The sequence below is a fragment of the Anastrepha obliqua genome, chromosome 5, assembly GCF_027943255.1.
Source record: "Anastrepha obliqua isolate idAnaObli1 chromosome 5, idAnaObli1_1.0, whole genome shotgun sequence".
Lineage (NCBI taxonomy): Eukaryota > Metazoa > Arthropoda > Insecta > Diptera > Tephritidae > Anastrepha > Anastrepha obliqua.
In genome coordinates this window covers 86,195,157-86,215,455 of record NC_072896.1, presented here as the reverse complement: position 1 = coordinate 86,215,455, position 20,299 = coordinate 86,195,157, and the positions used below count along the sequence as shown (strand labels likewise).

At 36.7% G+C, this 20,299-nt stretch overlaps 1 protein-coding gene across 1 annotated transcript in view; it reads right to left on the bottom strand.

Annotated features, from left to right (window-relative positions):
• Positions 1-219: 219 nt before the first annotated feature.
• Positions 220-20,299, bottom strand: part of LOC129248515 (uncharacterized) — an 84,203-nt gene continuing 64,123 nt past the window's right edge. Inside the window, exon 9 of the mRNA XM_054888088.1 lies at positions 220-2,316. Coding sequence (XP_054744063.1) covers positions 549-2,316 — 1,768 coding nt within the window. The 3' untranslated portion in view covers positions 220-548. The remainder of the gene's footprint in view (positions 2,317-20,299) is intronic.

The window sequence follows — 20,299 nt, the reverse complement described above, 5'->3', positions numbered from 1 at the left end:
TAAAAAATTTAAAAATGAAAATAAAAAATTTAAAAATAAAAATAATACAAATTATTGTTAGCAACTTTCAAAGTAAAAATCTAAATTCAGAAGGTAATATATTATGTAAAATATAGCATAATTTTAAGAATAGTATGTAAAACTACTATTTATAGCCGTTCACATGTGTACAGCTTTTTAATCACCGTTTCCAACCTATAAAATATGAAACGAAATGTGTATTTTTAACAATTGAGCTTTATTAATATATGAATATTTGTATGCATCCGTTAAAACGATTATCTTATGCATTTAATATTTATTTTAAATCGCGATGTTACTTAAGATACTCGATTCGCGTACATTACTTACATTCTAGAGAACTTAGAGACTACATACATAAAATATGTGTAATTACAATTGTCATTCAACCAAAACTAATCTAACGGGACAGTGATAAGTTCTTCGAAATTTTGACAGGAAATAAATTAAATTCACTTGTATGTACAAAATGGTGTATATATTTACTACAAAATTAATTTTAGAATTCACTCATAGTCAGCCACATTTTAACGTATACTCTTTAGTGTCTTCTCCACATTTCGGTATGTACGCGTTGGTATCACTTCTATGAGTAAACGATTGTAGTTGGGATGGTCGGAGAGTAGCCGAAATATTGACTTGGCGTAGCTGCGTGTTTCCAGACTACCTTCCAGGAGCAAATTGGCGCTCGTGACAAAGAATTTATCACGATTTTCGCGCGTCATCGTGTAGACCTTATCACTGCCGAGACGTTCCACAAGGCGATGCAAAAGTTTTGCCGCAGTCGTGCGCACCAATGCGTTCTGATGGAGGGCGCCTTTAGTGGTGAGTATGTTGAGTATTTTGGGTGGCGTTAAATTGTCGCACATTGATTCTAGGGCACGTGTCGCATCGGCGCGTATGAAACGATTTGTATCGGCGGTACGATGCAGCAGTGCACACACCAAATCATCGCATTCCTGCTCGAGGCACTTGGATTTGAGCGAAAAGAGTTCTGTGGCGGCTTGACATGCGGCGCGTGCCACTTGCGAACGTAGGTTGCGCACGGAACGTGTTAGCTGTATGCATACCATATGCATCTGTGCTTCCAAATGTTCGGCGTGATGGCGCATAAGACGCACCATGGATTTAAGTCCAAGTATTATGATTTCCCAATTACTTGAGTCGAGCTGATCGAATGTTTTCAACAAAGCGTCACGTGGCTTATCGAAGCGCTGCATTGTCGGTGGATAAAGCTCAGCTTGTGGCATTTTGATGGCTTGCTTCACGGGTGAAATGCGTCGATGATTCTTCAAAAAATGCGATGTTTTTGCCTTTTGCTTGAGTGGCGTATGCTGCGGTTTGATGGGTATGGTTGTATTGAGTTGCGAGCTTGTCGCCGAACCCGATTCGGTGCTTGTGTTGTCGAATACCATCAATTCCGGTTTCGATGGCGGACGTTCGTACAGAGATTCCATTGATTTGATCATTGAATTGCGACGCGATAGCATTTTAATCTCCGCTATTGTGGGTGAACGCGAACGTGATTGTGGATGTACGCTAACTGGGGTATGCGGCCGTGATGATCGGATATTACCCTGATACGCACATTCATCCACTGTGTCAGCGGCGTGCATATTAACAGCCTCCTGCGGCGTATCTGCGTAATTGCTGACGCTTCTTTCGCGCGCTTCTCCACGAATAATGCCGCTTCCGTGTCGCTCAGTATGCTGTTCATCCATCACTACAAAGCTACTATCATCTTCTATGTCCTCTTCAATCAAAAGGGATTTCGCAGACTGTGTGCGCGAAAGCACAGGTGGCGTATCACCAAGCAGTGTTTTAATACTTTCACTTTTGCTTTGCAAGCTAGCCAAGCTTCCATTTTTCTTAAGCGATGTATTAACAGCACTCAATGTGCCATCCACAGTGGTTGTGTCCTGCACATCCTCCAGCTGCAAGACGTTAGGGTCGCTTCGCCATTTTGTTGTTGGTGATGGGCTGCTAACTTCATTGTCACTGCACGTATCTTGCAGTGCGCCCATTTGTATGGCTGAGCTGTTATCAGTTGTATCTGTCGTATTTGTGATCGTATTCCTGGCCGTAATGGTGTCGAGGTTCTCCTTAGGTGTGCCCACTGACTTATCGTCGAGTGTAGATGACTGCGCGGATGCGGTTGATTTCTGTGAATACGTTGCTGATTTGATTGAGACAGGTGTTGCTTGTTTGGATTCGTTTGCCTGTTGTGGTTGCAAGTCCGTGAATGCTGTTGCTGCGGTCACTGTCGTTTCTACATCTGAAGAAACACTCTTGTTGCTGTAAAAAAAAGAAAACAAATATTTTTTATGATTAGTGTGATGGACTCCAAATAAAGTTGTTGTAATTGTTGTTGTAGCATCATAAACATTTCCCATACATTTAAAGGGATTGCTGCTGAAGTGACAATCCTTGGCCAGATATAAATCTGCGTTGAATCGACTGCCTTGAGAACAGGCGAATGTGTAAAAATTATGCAGATCCACGGGAACAGATTGCACTCGGTTATTATTTTGAATTTTAACCGTATAATTTCTAAGGAAACTTTAGATGTTTGGAAGTTATAAATCAATTATAAAATTGAAAAAGTCACTTTGCATTCAAAACAAAAAAAGAAAAAACGTCGTCTGCTACCAAGAAAATCAAAACGAAACGTAATGTTAACAGATTTTTATTTTCTTGTTCGAATTATAGTATTGTAAGTAGCGACCAACACAGCTAAATAAAGCAAATAATCTCAATTTCGATTAAACACGTACGCACGTTGATTTGGCATCATTAGATTGTAGTTATCCAAGCGAGCGTTAACAAGAACAACATAAACCTCGGAGAGTACTCGTATATGTATGTATGTGTGCACATGAATTTGAAGTTTTTGAAACTATTCAAACGGAAATGCAACAACTACTGCAAGCAATGGAAAAGCAATATAACGAGAGGATCGCTGTTCAAGAGCACAGCATGCGAAGTTTGCTAAGAATGCAACGGAGGTTTTCAAGGTGACCGAAGCAGCAGAGCAAATCAATCGAAGCGTCGGTGCGTGCTTTTATGTATTAGTAAACAAATACACGGCATTTTTCACTGGTTAGCTGTACGTACTTGAATATACATACATACATACATAACTCGATGAGAATATAACTTATGGGGACTCCATTATGAAACTTTACTGCGCATAGTCTCATAGTTATTAATGAAAAAGAAAAAATATGAAAATGGTTTAAGGGTTTTATTTATATTACAAAAAAATAATGTCGCAAAACTTTTTACAGAAATTAAAAAAAATTAATGTACATATATTTTATCCTAAAAATGAAATCGAATTTGTTTTTTAAATGTTAAAAAGAACCGAAGATATTTCATTTAAAAAATACTTATACACAAAAACTTTCAACATTGCATGATTCTAAAATTTATAAAAAGAATTTATTGCTAATAATTATAATTTTTTTTATGAAATTTGAGGGAATAATAAAAAATAAGAGCAAAAACTGAGTCAAGTTTTAATTGTTCCGGAATTGTGAACATTCGTTATGTGGAAATGAAAAATCATCGTGAATTTTACGCCACTTTAAACTGGAATAACACTGTGAAAGAATTTTTTGGACTAACAAAATTGCATAACCATAGTTTTTCTAGATGAAAAGGTTTGAAATTTTTATGAAAATTCGTTGAATTTTTGTTTTTGTACAAAATTTGAAGCTTTTGGTTATACGGTTTTTGTTCATTGGACCATACTTCTTCAAAGATGCTGCGAATCGTAACGTAACTGTGAATGGTAAGCGCTAGCGTGAAATGATATCCGACTTTTTTTTGCCCAAAATGCAAGAGCTTGACTTGCATGACATGTGGTTTCAGCAAGACGGTGCCACATGCCACACAGCACGCGTAACAACGGACTTGTTGAGAGGCGAGTTCGCTGAACATTTTATTTCACGTTCGTGACCTGTCAATTGGCCACCCAGACCGTGCGATATAACGCCTTTAGATTATTTTTTGTGGGGCTATGTTAAAGCTCATGTCTATTCAGACAAGCCTGCTTCAATTAACGCATTGGAAGACAACATTAAAGCATTTATATGTGAGAACATTGGAAAGAGTATGCCAAAATTGGACTAAGCGGATGGACTATTTGAAGCGCAGTCGCGGTCAACATTTGCATGAAATAACCTTCAAACGTTAAATTATATGGACTGTACTATCGATTTAAATAAAAATTTCATGCATTTTTCTGAATTTCCCCGTGTGTTTTTTTAAACAACTTTCCTGTAGCTCTTCAAAAATCACCCTTTATGTATGTATTTAGTTTAGTAATTAGTTAATAATGAACTGCGGAACTGCAGCAACGGTGACTGGAGTCTATGGTTCAGAAGCGCATACCGGTTCCTATTTAATATTGGCTTCAAATAAACTTTATACACTTTATCTAAAATATATTTGCTTACATTCTCCAATTTTTATTTAAATTTAGAACTTTGATTCAATTCGCAAATTTCAATTCGTGTTTATTTTTACTTTGCGATCAGCGGTTTTTCTCACTTCAAAATTCTTACAAATACACAGTCTTACAAAAGTTTACATACGACCATAAAAATTTATTTTGACTATAAATATAAGAATATTTTTCATATTTTACTGATTTTTATAACTTTAAACAAAAAACAAAATCATTATGAATACTCCACAATATATGTTTTATTGTAATTTCTACAATAACAACAAGAACGTTAAAAAGCTTAAACTTCCATATTTACATAAGTATACGTACGATGTAAAAAAACAAAGTGTGCCGTTATGAGTACCGCTGCAAAATTTCTTGAAATTTGTTTTAAATCATCAGTATAGATTAATATTTCATAGGAAGTGATCAAAATTATAATTTATTAATCGCTAAGATTCCACTGTGCGACAGTGATTTTATACTTTTATGGAGACCTAGTACAACTTGTAGGTATAGTAAAACTAAGAAAAATGGTATAGGAGAAATTTCCAATACACCCCCAAAATCTCGTTTTATGGCCATAAAACCGTTTTTCAGTAGGTTGATGTGAAGAATCACTCCTAACTTCGCCAATTTCCATCCGATTTCGAATTTGTTCGAAAGAACAAAAACAAGCCTTTTTGACAGTGTGTTGACCATTTTTCTGAAATGACAACTGACGAGACTGTACGCGGAAGTTTTTGGAATTTTTTTTATTTTTTCTCTATTTTTTCAACTTTGACATAATTTTTACGATATTATCCGATATTCCGCCTACAGTCTCGTCAGTTGTCATTTCAGAAAAATGGTCAACACACTGTCAAAAAGGCTTGTTTTTGTTCTTTCGAACAAATTCGAAATCGGATGGAAATTGGCGAAGTTAGGAGTGATTCTTCACATCAACCTATTGAAAAACGGTTTTATGGCCATAAAATGAGATTTTGGGGGTGTATTGGAAATTTCTCCTATACCATTTTTTTTTAGCTTTTCTATATCCACAAGTTGTGCTAGGTCTCCATAAAAGTATATTTAATTTTTTTTTTTTGTCACACAGTGTTATTAATCCCCAATAAACATGGGCAAAGGAAGGAAATTCCCGAACCTATTCGGAAAACTGTAATTAAACTGAGGAATGATGGCTATTCTTTTGGTTGAAATTGGAAGAATGTTAAATTTAAAGAAGTCGACAGTGCAAACAGTTGAAAAAAATTTCAGGGAAAGTGGAAATTATGAAAGCAAGTGACGTTCCGGCCGCCCCCGGATTTTAGATGAAAGAACAGATAGAGCAGTTATGCGATTAGTAAAAGACAATCTCAAACAAAGTGCAGTGGAAATAAATCGTAAAATAAGAACAGATCTAGAAGTAAATGTTTCTGATCAAACTGTTCGCAAAACTATCAAAAACAATGGTTACAACAGCAGAGTGGCAAGAAGAAAACCACTTCTCAAAGCTGTAAATGGACAAAAGCGTTTGGAATACGCCCAGAAGTATGCGAAAATTCACATAAGTGACCCAACGTTTTGGGAAAGGGTAATTTTTACTGATGAATGTAAATTTATGGTCTTTGGAGGTGATGGTCGGGCAAAAGTTTGGCGAAAAGCGAATGCAGCGTTACTGCCCCAGAATATAAACCCAACAGTCAAACATGGAGGCGGTTCTGTCATGGTATGGGGATGCATGGCCGCAAATGGCGTTGGTAAATTAAGGATTATCGATGGTTTAATGGATAAGTCTACGTATAATATATTGAAATTTTAAAGGATAGTTACCTCCCTAGTGTGGAAATGCTAGATTTGGAAGAAAATTCCATATTTCTCCAAGACAACGACCCGAAACTTTCTTCCAAAATGGTAAAAGAATGGCTTCTATATAACGTCAAACGAAAGCTGGAACATCCCCCACAATCTCCTGATCTAAATGTTATTGAACATTTGTGGGATATTTTGAAGCGGAATTTAGAAAAACGGCAAATAACATCAATTCCAAATCTGAAGGTGGCGTTAATGGAGGAGTGGAGTAAAATTACTTACAGAAATTACAAAAAAATTGGCATTATCCATGCCCTATCGCCTGGCAGATGTAATAGAAGCCAAAGGAGGCCATACCAAATATTAATTTAATTTTTTTTTTGTATAATTTACTATGCGTATGTAAACTTATGTAAAAGCTCTTCAAATGAAAAACTGAAATATTTTGTGTTATTCAATATAAATTTATAAAATCTAATTATTTTTAAGCTTATTTTTCAATATTTAATACTTTGAAATAAAATAAAACAAAAAAAATAATTTTACCTGCATTTTTCTTCATAAAATTGGAAATTTTGTAAGACTGTGTAAAAATGTATCTAGTAAGAACTTGCAACTCCCCTCAAATTAAAACGCCATTTTGCTCTCTCACTTTCCCCTACTTTCGATTATAACCAGTGAGGTAACCAGTAAGCAATCCTAAGTTGGTTCTACTCAATCGCATTACGTTATTCCCACTAAAGGTGTAACCTTGCATGCATACTTATCTACAATACAATAAAAGTATATTTATGTATATGGTACATATATATGTATGTATGTACATATGTATGTATGCATGTATTTATGAAATAATTTTATGCTTCAATTGCAGGTTTTTTACATCGTAGATTGCATAATCAACAGTGATCTATGTTTGTATGTATGTAACTATGTACCTGTACGAGTGTATTATGGCACGCACATCTGGCCACCCTAATGCAATCATGCAAATTTATGATATGTTTGCGCACGTAAGCGTCACTGCATGACCAGAGTTTTGAAATTTTTTAATACAATGCGGTACATACATACAAACATATTTACCACACACATATCGATATTTATTGTATGTGGTGCATAACCCACTAATACATAGCCGCAGCCCTCATGGCCATTAAAATGCGGGCATTATTTTAGAACATTTCTAAACATTTAGCTAAAAGTTCAATGAACCTAACGCTATTTAAAAATTAATAAATATATATGTAACAGTCGTGCTTTTGTAAAGAATATGCCGGGATATAAATAAAAAAAATAATAGTTAATTGATTGATCTATTTTCTTTCAGCTCCTACGCCGGCGCTTTGTTTATAATGTCATCAACTATTTGTCAACATGACAATTTGTCACAACGACCAGGTCTGACTGTGCTAGCCGTGTGTGTGCGTATGTATGGAGGAAGATATCATAACTGAAAAAGCGCAAACAAGGCAATTTGCTGCCGATAACTGGTCAATAACTGGCCATTTCAAGTAGCAGAATAAGTTGGTTTCTTTGCATCGTAAAAACACCACTACTCCCCTTTTACGATTTTGCTTTATTTTTTATTTTTATTTTTGTGCAAGAGGATTACCAATAATTTATTTGTGTCGCTTAAATGAAGAAATTTCTATCGTTTTTTTTTATTAGCTCACCTAACTTCGGTGTACATAAAAAATGCGTAAGAAAAATAAATAAAAACACAAGAAAGCAAAAGCGCTGGTTAAATTATTCTGTGGCGAAAAAGTGCTTAAGTCGACTAGAGCGGAAATTGTAGTGAGATGCCAAGATTATCTCAGCATGTGAAGGCGTCATCAAACAGGAGTTTGTAGGATGGGAAACTCCAGCTTATCCCATTTAAGAGTTTAATCTCATTTGGCCTTTTTTCACGGTATTACGCATATACCAAACGAAAATGAAAATAAATTTATGAATATTGAAATTAAAATTTGCAAAAGGCGAACCAAGAAGCGCCTAGAGAATAGTAACTCCTAAATCACTCAAAAAAACGCATTGTATTCAAAGCTCCGGAAAGTAAAAGGGTTGATAGTCAATTAGGAAGGGAGAGAAGTGACAGAGAAAGAGATACGATAGAATAGAGACAGAGACAGAGATAGCTAGTCTTGTGCAAATGTTCCAGATTCTTTGGCAAAACTGAAAATATACTCCAGTTTGAGAGCACGAATTTTACTCATTCTCACGACATCGGAACCCAAGCCCATACCCACAGAGAAGAGGCTCACTGCTATTCGGCTTCTCTAAGCAAGACAGGCAAATAGGATCTTCAATAGGGCGGGTCGATTTAAAAATCGCCCATTGCTCTAGGGATCAAAATAAGAAGGAACCATACCTCTAAAACGAATTCTGATGTCCCCCAATTTGGGTCGAACGAAAAATCCCACTTTGACCCATTTAGAGTGCTCCAATCGAGTCCAAATGTATGACCGACCCCCACTAACTTTGGACGGCCGATCCACCCATCTCAGTGGCACACCCCCTGGAACTCCCCTGTGGGGTTCCCCATACAATTATTTCAAAATATCATCATTTTTGGCCTTTACATGAGAAAAGAAACTATACAGTTCGACCCAAATTGGGGGACATCAGAACTCGTTTTAGAGGCATGGTTCCTTCGGCAAAGTTTCTTATTTTGATCCCTAGAATATGATTTTCACAGAGCAATGGGCGATTTTTTTGCCTCCCCACAAATCGACCCGGCCTAAATTTCAATGATTTCAATAGTGGCCATATTCTAACTGCATGGATAATGCAATAATACCGATCATCAATCGAACGTCTTCAATTTCATTTCCTTGAACACCGCGGTATACTGGACCCCATATAGGTAAGTACAATCTTATTCTGTCTTGAAACAGAATTAAGCTTCTTCCTTAGATTATTGAACAATCTTTCAGGTTTGCTTTGCATTCTCCAGGGCTTTCAGTGCAGCTTGACTGCCACTAAAGATTCAAATCTGTTTTCCGGTCAATCTCCTCTCAATTATCGCTTCTGCTATCACTTACTATACTTTTAGAATAGCAAAAATTTCCGTTTGGGAAACAATTGCCATTCCTCCCATAGCGTAATGATACTTAGTTTAAGTACCATTTGGCTCCAGAATGTATTTCATTCTTGGAGCCGTCAGTAAATATCCGTAAAATTTTTTTGCTTGCACTCTGGATTACTCTAGGGGGTTTTATTCTTTTACCTATCATTTTTTAAATATAAATTTTTGTTTACAAAAGTTTTTTAATTTGAAACTCTTTTCTTAGTTATCTCACACAATTCATTTAAGTACTCGTATATAAAACGGCAAAGATACGTTCGTTTTTCCATTGCAATCTGTGTAATATTTTATTTCTTATCCCTGTACCTAACCTAACTTTTAATTTTTGCTTATAAAAGCTGGTTATTTCGAAGCTTTTTCCTAATTCCCTTACGTAATTCATCCACATTTAGATCCCAGCAAAGTTGCGCTCATTTTTCCCCACTTCACCTGCGCAATCTTGTGTTCTATTATCCCTGAACCTAACCTAACTTCTCATTTTTGTTTCAAAAGCTGATTTTTTTACACCCTTTTCTTAGTTCTATCACAAAATTCATCCACATTTATATCCCAGCAAAGTTGCGCTCATTTTTCTCCTTCAACCTGCGTAACCTTGTGTTTTATTATTCCTGAACCTAACCTAACTTTTCATTTTTGTTTCAAAAGCTGATTTTTTTTACACTATTTTGTTAGTTCTATTGCACAATTTATCTACCTTTTCTATCACGGCAAAGTTACGTTAATTTTTCCACTTTAAGCTGCGTAATTAACCTAACTTTTCATTGTTACTTTGACACTCTTTTCTTAGTTCTATCACACAATTCATCTATTTTCGTTATCGCAGCAAAGTTACGCTCGTTTTTCCATTTCAATATGCATGGTCTTGCATTCTATCCTTTTTGCCACGAGGGGCGATAAATAAGTTTGTTGAATGGAGCGGTTAGATGGAGTAGTGCGCGGGGGCTCCTTATAATCATAAATGTTAGTTTTCAGTCAAAGCGGTTCATTTATTTGACCCTTCAATTATGTATATAAAAATGTCGCTGGACAAACAAAAAGGGAGAAAACTCAACTATAGAGAGGTTAAGTTTCTTACTAAGGGTTAAGTTTCTTATTAAGCAAAGCAATACATAATAGATTATTTTGGAAGAGATGTCAAATATTTACAGGAATTCCTGCACAGAAATAAAAAAAAAAAATGTTAGCGGTATAGTTTGTTCAATCACGGAAGAGAATCAATCGAAAACGATCAATGCATAGACCGGCGCCGTCCGCCAAAAATTGTTGAAAAAGTCGAAAGATGTGTTCTGGAAGATGCAGGAGTGATTAAACAGCCTCCATAATCAGCTTGGTATATATTTATATGCCTATAGTCCGCGGAAGAAGGGTGCCGATAATGCTCGCATTATTTATTTATTTATTTATTCATTTAATAATCTAAAAATTCAGTTATTTTTACAAACTATGAAAAAAAGATCGATGCTAAATAATTCAATCAAAAATAAATGAAGCTTATAGGTAATTTACTTGTTTCATTGACATGAATGAAAGCTGAAGCAACCGCTACATTACAAGCCGTTTAATAGTACGCCAAAAGCAAGGGTAAACATATATGTAATTTGCTCCGACAGTTTGTCTTGCTTCCAAGCCATCCAAAACCACAAAAAGTCAAGCAAAATCATCGACTGTATTAAAAACATACTAATTTCCCATCGGAGCAGCATCAAATTATGTGGATATCTGGGTCCTCCGGCATCCAGGGTAACACATTGGCAGATACAATTGCCAAGGACATTTCCGTTACACCAACAGTCACATCCGAGGTCATCCTACCCAGCGACATATATCGACTTATTCATGAACAGAGACAAACAAAGTTACTTCGTGAATGGTTGTATTATAAACACCATTATTCGAACATTAACCCCAAACGTACAAAACCTGCCTATCCATCATCGGTACCCACCAACCACATTATCTCATACACACGGGCCGGTAGTGGACACACCATAATAACTAGCGCACACCTATTACAGGGTAATACATCCAACACCTGCCCCTTCTGCCAAGCCACAGTCAGTGTGCATCACCTACTGGTATCCTGCCCAGAACTTGCTTCTCAAAGGCATCACCACTTCAGCAACACAGATCCTCTTCAACTTTTAAAAGATGCCACTGAAGATAACATTAAAAAAATTTACACATTTCTAAAGGACACCGACCTACTCCGTCGTATCTGATCCAAAACACATTACCAGCCAGCCGAAAGCCTCTGCTGCTAGCGCTGCGTTTGCTTGAGTTTACTTATCATTTTATTATCATGTAAGCGTTAAAAAAAAAAAAATTCCATTTAAATGTAAAATTTCGTATAGTTTACAGATGAAGAATATTAGATAAATCTTAGAATTTAGTTCCACAATTCATTTAGTAACAATTTGAAGCGGTACGAGAATTAAAAAAAAAAAAATCTAGTTCCAAATGATTTGAAAGCGAATTAAATTATCTCTTAGGGCTGGGTGGGCGGAGGTATATATTCCGAGCATCTGGGGATCTCCTTCAGTTTTCGGCTCCTCGACTACTGTAGTGTTGTCTTTCAGGCCGAACTGATGGCAATAACGAAAGCCGCGACACTGGTACAGTGTGATGCGATATCCGGAAATGACATCTACATTTTCACTGACAGCCAGGCGGCGATAAAATCCCTCACAAAACAGTCGACAACCTCCAAGGTAGCCATGAAATGCCGCACATCTCTTAACGAGACGGCTGAGTTATTTCGCCTAAGGATAATATGGGTTCCTGGCCATCGCGACATTGAACAAATCGTAAGGAAAGCAAATGAAAGATGACGCAATGAAGCCACCTGCAAAATCGCCCATCATCTGTGGCCGACACTTAGTGCGTAAACGCATAGAATCTTTGCTAAGCCAAAATAAGCACAGTCTTAGCACACTGATTTCAGTACTAACGGGACATTGTCTGATAGGTAGGCACGCCCAAAGGATGGGTGTGCAAGCACCTGACTTCTGTAGAAGTTGTCTTGATGAGGAAGAGGAAGGGACAATCTTACACCTTCTGTGCCATTATCCTGCTCTATTCAGACGGAGATTTGCTATTCTAGGCAGACAATTTTTTAACGAATTGGAAGATCTCAGTTCCGAAGAAATAGGAGATATTCTAAAATTTTTGAAAAGCACACAGTGGTTTTAGGAGAAATAGGGGAAGCTCCCCACGCGGCATCACAATGGGCTATGAGCCTGAGTGTGTCCCACAGGACAACCGCTTCAACCTAACCTAACCTAAATTATCTCTAAGTTCTAGAAATCGGAGCATTGGAAGCATAATGAGTTCTTACCATCCCCAACCAGTTAATATCAAGATTTCGTAAGCTTCGCTGAGGAATATTTAAATTAATTTTCTCGAGTAGCGATGCGCGAGTAGCGTCAATCGCTCCACTTATCAAAAGGAAAACGAAAGAGAGGGAGAAAATAGTCCTTCTAATATATGGTGTGCTTAGATTAATAAGTAAGCACTGACTTTTATAGGATGGAATTCGGTCAGAGAAATTCAAAGAATCCAATGCGTAACGTAGAAATGCTTTCTGGACACGTTCAAGCTTAATAATATGACAATTTCAGAAGCCAAAGTGCGTTAAGTGTTCATGCGGGTTTGCAAGAACTGCCATGAATTTTGAAACTGGATTGTGATTAAATTTTAATTTGAGTAAATGTTGCAATCTCTGCTTAAAGTACGTCTTGCCCTTGAGAAAAGTAGGGGTGGCAACTCCCATAAATACGTTGAATTGTTTTTTTACCATAAATTTTCTGAAAATCATGCCGCGATGGGCACTTTTTGACTCCATATTTACATTAAGGGTATAAGAATACATCGCACACTAGTCTCACATAAAATAGAAAAACAAAAACATATAGACGTCTGCTATCCCCACACATGAAAAAGGCCATATATGCATAAAAGCAAAAAAGCTATTGGACGGTAAAAGTAAAGGGTGGATGGTAGTAAAACACCAAATTTGCATGCCAAATTCGAAGCTTAATCAGTCATTTTAATGACTTGGCACTTGAGTCGCAGCCAAGTCCAGTGTGAGCTATTATTTTTTGTCGAAAGTTATTTTTTGTTTTTTCTTCTCATACTTCGTGCCCACCACGTGCGTACTTTTAATGCATACGTATTTATATTGCATACTTGAAGGCGCTTAAGCATTGTGTGCTGTTATTTACCTTGTTTCTTTTATTACATTCTTCGAATTCAATTAATTACCACTCAAGTGCTGGTGAACTGAAATTTCGCGTGGCTAACGCACAGTTGAGCTAAATATTTACAAATGAAAATGAGTATTTGGTCGTTCAACCTCACACCGTAGCGAATGGCGAACGTTGGTGAAAAACGCGTGTGCTGACTTTAATAGAATACCTTTTTTAAATGGACGGGTTTACTATAAATATAATTGGCGCTTTCAACCTTTTCTGGGTGTTTGGCGAAGCTCCTCCTCTTATTTATGGTGAGCGTCTGGATGTTTTTCCGGAAATACGCAAGCACGCAACCAGTGCAAATTATTTCGAAGATGACTCTTAGTCTGAAATTCGTTAAACATATAGTAAACTAGTCTTCATCTGAAATTTACCAGTAATACAGTTCGCCGCCATGATGTTTTTCCTACAGGGCATGTGTGTCCTGAATTTGTATTTGCTGAAGTTTATTTTTTCAGCAATCAGCTGAAGTCATTCATGTTTCCAAATAAGGTCAACCAGCACCTTTTGTGCTGCTATAGTTTGTACACAATATTCTTGGAGCTGTGGCTTGAATAATTATTCATTACTTACTTTCCGGACATGAGGGTGTTAAAATTTTGTTAAAAACAGTATTGGCTCAGAAAAATGTGTGTCACTGCCATTTCGAAAGTAAAGGCGCAGTCAGACTTAGCAAGTAGAGTACATTCAGATCTCGCTTTACTTTCAAAAGTTAATGTAAAAACTTTAGAAAAAATACACAGCAGGACGATAAAATGGGACCTAAAAACTAATCTACGACTCGACCAAAGACTTTGGTTAAATTATAAAGACTTCAGTTAGAAGAAAATTATTTTAAAGAAAAAGCGGATATAAGAAAATAATACTAATAAATATACAAAATGATATTTGAAAGAGTTAAAAAGAGGGTTGAAAATTTTGACTTTTCAATAACTGGTGAGCTATTGGAGTGGGATACTGATAAATGTAGGATGTGTCCATGTTTAAAATTTTTTTTTGGCATTAGTGCTTTGAGTGAGCTCCCGCCATCAGTGCATAATCATAATATACTCATTAGTTTTGGGATTTTGGGCAACCGGTGGTGACCCTCGTCATAAATTGAAAGAAGAAGAAAAAAAATCTCAGTGAGCAGAACTTAGAACTCATTCCTATCGTAGCCGGTTCTACGTTGCCGGATGAGTCGGGTTTTTCCTGACCAAGGCGTCCGATGCCTCAACGGCTACTATACCCCCTAATAGGCCGGCACTACCAACCGCCACCACAACCCATATACCCACGGTAAGGAGCTTATCGGCGCAACACAACTCCCCTAACAAAGCCCACCCTCTATCCTTCTAATCCAGTGCGGTGACAAACCAGCAGCTCTTGGTCCCCAGCACAGTCTGTTCCGTGTGTGTCAGCAGTACTCAGACAGGAACAGGCTAAGTTTAAGCCGCCAAACCGTACATGCATCGACCACATCGGTAGACTCCGAGCTATCGCTGAACAATCCGCTTTACATTGCCTTTATAGACTTTCTAAATGCACCATGGCGCTAAAGTCTTCGAGTGCAAAGAGGTTAGATCGAAATGGATTGAACTCGTCGATGCACTTTACATTGATGAGGGCTGTCGGATGATGGAAGTATTTATTAGCAGATGTACGACAAGTGTGTTTCCTCGCGTCCCTATTTTTCAACGTCGTATTGGGCGCCGTCAAGAAGTTCGCTACGCTATCTGGAGGCGGCATTACCTGAGGACTGCAAAGGTGTCTAGCGGATCTCGAGTTTGTCTACTGTCCCACAACTACTATGAAATGACAACGAGGATCCAAGCAGTGCAAAAGCAGCTGAAAAAGCCGGTCTGAAGTTCAATATCAAAAAAACTGAAATCATGTCTTTGAACATAGATAAAATGCAAAATTTTCAATTGATGGCATTGATCTGGAAGAGGTGCAAACTTTCTGCTACTTGGGCAGCGTTATATCAAACGCCGAACAAAGAAGGCAACGGCGGAATTTGTCTCTCTACAGTCAATTTGGAGTGCATCACACATTTCACGGTGCATAAAATTTCGCATTATTAATTCCAATCTAAAGTCGTAAGTAATTATGGATGCGAATCGTGGACTGCGAGGACAGCTGGAACAAGTTCACTACAAGTCTTTGTAAACAAACGTCACCGAAAAATTCTCAAAATATTCTGGGCCGGAAGACAGCAGAAGCAGGCAGACAGCAATGCCATTAGAGATCCAAAAGAGAAAATGGGGCTGGATCGTTCATGTTCTGCGCAGGCAAAATAGCGACATAACAGGAGCCGCAATTGATTGGGACCCCCAAGGAAGCTGCAGAGGGAGGAAGACCAGCTGAGAGAACAACAGGAGACAGCTGTTGGAGTCAGAAAGCTGCGCTATGTTCCTTAGCTGGAATGAAGTTAAGAGATTGGTATGCTCCTTAGCTGGAAGGAAGTTAAGAGATTGGCGCAAAACAGACCCGAATGTAAGAAATTCGTTGTGGCCTTGTGTTGCACATACGAACTTTAGGGGTTTTTGATGAGTACTGCGAGGAGGACGTACTATATGGATCATAAATTTGCACTTTGTTCAATACATACTTCGATCCAAAGAATGTATTTCTGTCTCAAATCATACATTTTTTTTTAAATCCAGTTGGCACAAGGCCAATACCTTGATCGAGCTGTATTTATTATTAAACTAAGTATATTGAATTCAAAAATAACTTTTATCACAAAATTTGCATACTTTTCGTCATCCATCTCAATTGGGAAGTGAATTTTATTTTGTATTACGTTTGTGTTGCTAGTGATGAGCAACTGATTGTCTAGATTTTGCTGATCGAAGACTTGCCCAGATGTTGCTGATCGAAGACTTTATGTTGCCAATGCTGCCGGAATCATCGCTTAGAATGTGATTTATCTCATAAAAAGTAACACTGCCACATTTATTGAACCTTTGAGTGCGGATGATACAAATGTTAGAAACATGCAAATGATGCCGTCGCACCAATCATATGTGGGGCACGCTCTCACTAAAACAGACCTCGCCTCTTCGCCTGACTTCCACCCCGGGACCGCATTTGCACTACATCGAGGGTGGGTCCGTGATTGTGGATAACAACCACAAAAGAAACCTGCATCCAGACTCTCTACCTACGACGCATGGAGGTTATACGTCGCTGATAGTCTCCATTACTCCATTAAGAAGTAAATGGAACTTCGGAAGTGTGCAGTAATGTCATGTGCATTACCGTCTTGTCTGCGTATGATATGGCCGTGAGTCGTTAACTCAAGCGTCCGTAATGGTTGTCGATATGTCTGAGTCGACCTCCTCTAGAACACTGTTTCATGTTAACTTTAGCACTTGTCGGGAAGTTTGGTGTGATTAGACGCGGCCATGTTTTAGTACTTTTTAAGTAATATTTTCGCGATTTAAGAAATAAACTCTAAATTGTTTAAACCTTTCATGGAAAACTTAATTATACGATTTCACATTACAAGCGAATCCAATGACTTCACTCTACGAATTTCGAATTTTCGTTCTTAGTTATTCAAGTTCAGTGACATATTTTTGAAGAGATCTAGAAAATGGAGCCTCGAAAGCAGATTAATTTTGACTTGACACGTTTCTCAGCACCTTAAACTACTTTCTATTAATTGATTGTATTTACAGGGTTGGCCATATTAAACTGACCCATGTGATTATTAAAAAAATATGGAAAAAGAAACATTTTTTTGTGTTTCATTGTGAAAAACATTTAATTTAGTTCAAGGAGATTCGTTTACATCACTTTTTGAATATGATATCGCGCAAGTGGTCGCCCTTAGCTCGTATAGCGTAATGTGCCCGTTTTTCGGCGTTTTCCATAGTTTTGGCCAGCGTCTCGGCCGATATGGCGGCTATTTCCCGTCGGATATTGGCCTTAAGTGCGCCTAGTGTCTTTGGCTTGTTGACGTAAACCTTAGATTTCGAATTACAGTAAAAAGTTATAGGGTTACTCAATGGGTCAGTTTAATATGGCCAACCCTGTATATATTTTTTTTCCTTCTGTGAGTTTTGAAAACCGAAATTTTGTTGATTACGAGTATTACCATATAAATCAGTCATCTACTGCTTCATGGCATGGAATTTGCTAAATGGAAATAATTTTCTCTTTACCAAAATTTCGCTTAATTTTTATTTTATTTTTATATTTCTCTGTTGGATCTACCGCAAGACGTGTATTTTTAGCTCCACTCTTTTATACTTTAACATACACAAATAAGCTGAAATATTCACGCAGACGTGTTATTGTTTTATTGGGTAAGGGTACCCATAGGTATGTTTTAATATAAAATATGCCTCATAATTAGATTGTATAAACTTACGCATAGTCGGCATTCATTTGTATGTATGTAAGAATGCACAGAGAACGTGCTTTATACGAGTAAGCATATTGAGTACTCTTTCTCACATATGTAAATACATTAAATGCCCAACGCTAGCACTTATGCATATGTTTTTGAGAATTCGTTCTCTATTGGCTTAGTCGCGGCGTATTTTCATTTCATATTAAGTAATTAAATATAATAAATGATTAAGTCCACTCAAGGGCTGTAATTTGCTTTGCTTTATTCTTTCAACAGATTTTTGTTACACACATACGTATGCACATATGTTTGTATGCAGACTTGACAGCGCTGTATATGATTTTTTTGCGACTAAATTTATTGAATCTTGGAACATTTAATTTGATATAAAACATATTTCGATCTTTGTTGACTAAAGTTTCAGGACAATCAGTTAAAAATCTCAGTTTTATGAAATTATATTTTTGTATTTTTTTAATTTTTTCATACATTTACAATTTTTTAAATTTCTCGTGTATGATAACGTGCCGCAACTGAGGCTCATAGTATTTATCTTGATAATTTTATTATTATTTTAAAAAATAATTTAGTTTTAAAGAATTTATTTTTAACATTTTCTTATCTGGAAGAAACAACAAACCAAACTTTTTCAAAAAAGTTCTGGGAGTGTAGTATTCCCCCAGTGAGTGTACAGTCAGTCCGATGGAATTTCGTCCCAATAAATGGATTTTTGGAAATAAAATTTTCTAAAATGTTTGAAAAATCAGGGTGTGTAATCTTTCCCCATAATAAAAAGTTTGAATATATTAAATTAAATTTTTTAATCTGTTTTGAAAAATTCTGGGTGTGCAGTTTTTTCCCAGTGGGTGACTGTTCGATTGAATTTTTCCATAATAAAAAGCAAGTTTGATGTAAATTAAATCTCGCGTGGGTTTTTGATAATTTTTATTCTCAATTTTTTTTTGAAAAATTTTAAAAATTCTGGGTGTATAGTCTTTTCCCAGTGGGTTTACAGTCAGTCCCATTGAGTTTTGTCATAATAAAAAGCAAGTTTGATGAAAATTAAATTTCGCTTTGGTTTTTCAAAATATTTTTTTTCAAATTATTTTTGTAAAATTTTAAAAATTCTGGGATCGCGATTTTGAAGTAAATTAAATCTCGCGTTGGTTTTTGATAATTTTTTTTCAGAAATTTTTTTTGTAAAGTTTTAAAAATTCTGGGTGTGCAGTTTTTTCCCAGTGGATTTACAGTCAGCCCCATTGAATTTTGCCGTAATAAAAAGCAAGTTTGATGTAACTTAAATTTCGCGTTGGTTTTTGAAAATATTTTTTCAAAATTTTTTTTTGTGAAATTCTGGCTGTGCAGTCTTTTCTCAGTGGGTGTACAGTTAATTGAATTTTATCATAATAAAATGCAAGTTTGAAGTAAATTAAGTTTCGCGTTGATATTTGACAATTTTTTTTCTCAAATCTTTTTCTGAAATATCCACCATGAGCACGTCAGCAGGTACAATCCGCCAACACATGAATGCCTAATTATTGAGAACGTCGATATATCGATATTGAAGGTTGTTCAGCAACGGCTATAGCAGCAACATTTTCAACAGAACGTCTAGTTATTGGTCTACCAGTCCTTTTTCTGTCCTCGATAAAAATTTCTGTCCTTGAAATTTTTTTACCAACCTTTGAAATTGCCAATTCATTCGGACGATTATTTTCACCAAAACAAAAAAAAAAAAAAAAAAAATACGAATTTCGCGATATGTTGTACTTAAAGAACGACCAATTTAATAATAGGTTTTGATAATTTTAACGCGTGATTCTGTGGTGTAAAATTGTACAACAAATGTCAAAGATGATATCAATAAAGCTACCGTCTAGAAATTATTCATTACTAGGCGTCACTTATGAAAGACGCCCCTTATTTTAAAAAAGAATTGGTTCACTTCTTAACTAGGATTTTTACTTGTGCTCGAACTTACAAATTAGTACCTAAATAAAAAAGAAAAATGAAACTCACTGGACCTTCACCCAATAGACTTGGTAGCAAAAAGTTCTGCAAAGAGTTGCACTTAGGCTATTGACAACAAGTAGTTCAAAGGCCATATGGCCATAGTCGGATATACAAAGGTTTAAATGCTAACTCGGATTAGGATTAATTTCAACAAAGAACTAAACGTATTTTTGCGTAATATTGGAAAAGAACAGATGGCGGAAGGGACAACTTTCAACGCGCCAAACCTTTCACATTTACACAGACAGTTCCAAAATGGAAGAGGAGGTTGGAGCCGTAGTATTCTACTCGGAATTAGACTATCAACAGTCATACAAATTGCCGGACTACTGCTGATATCT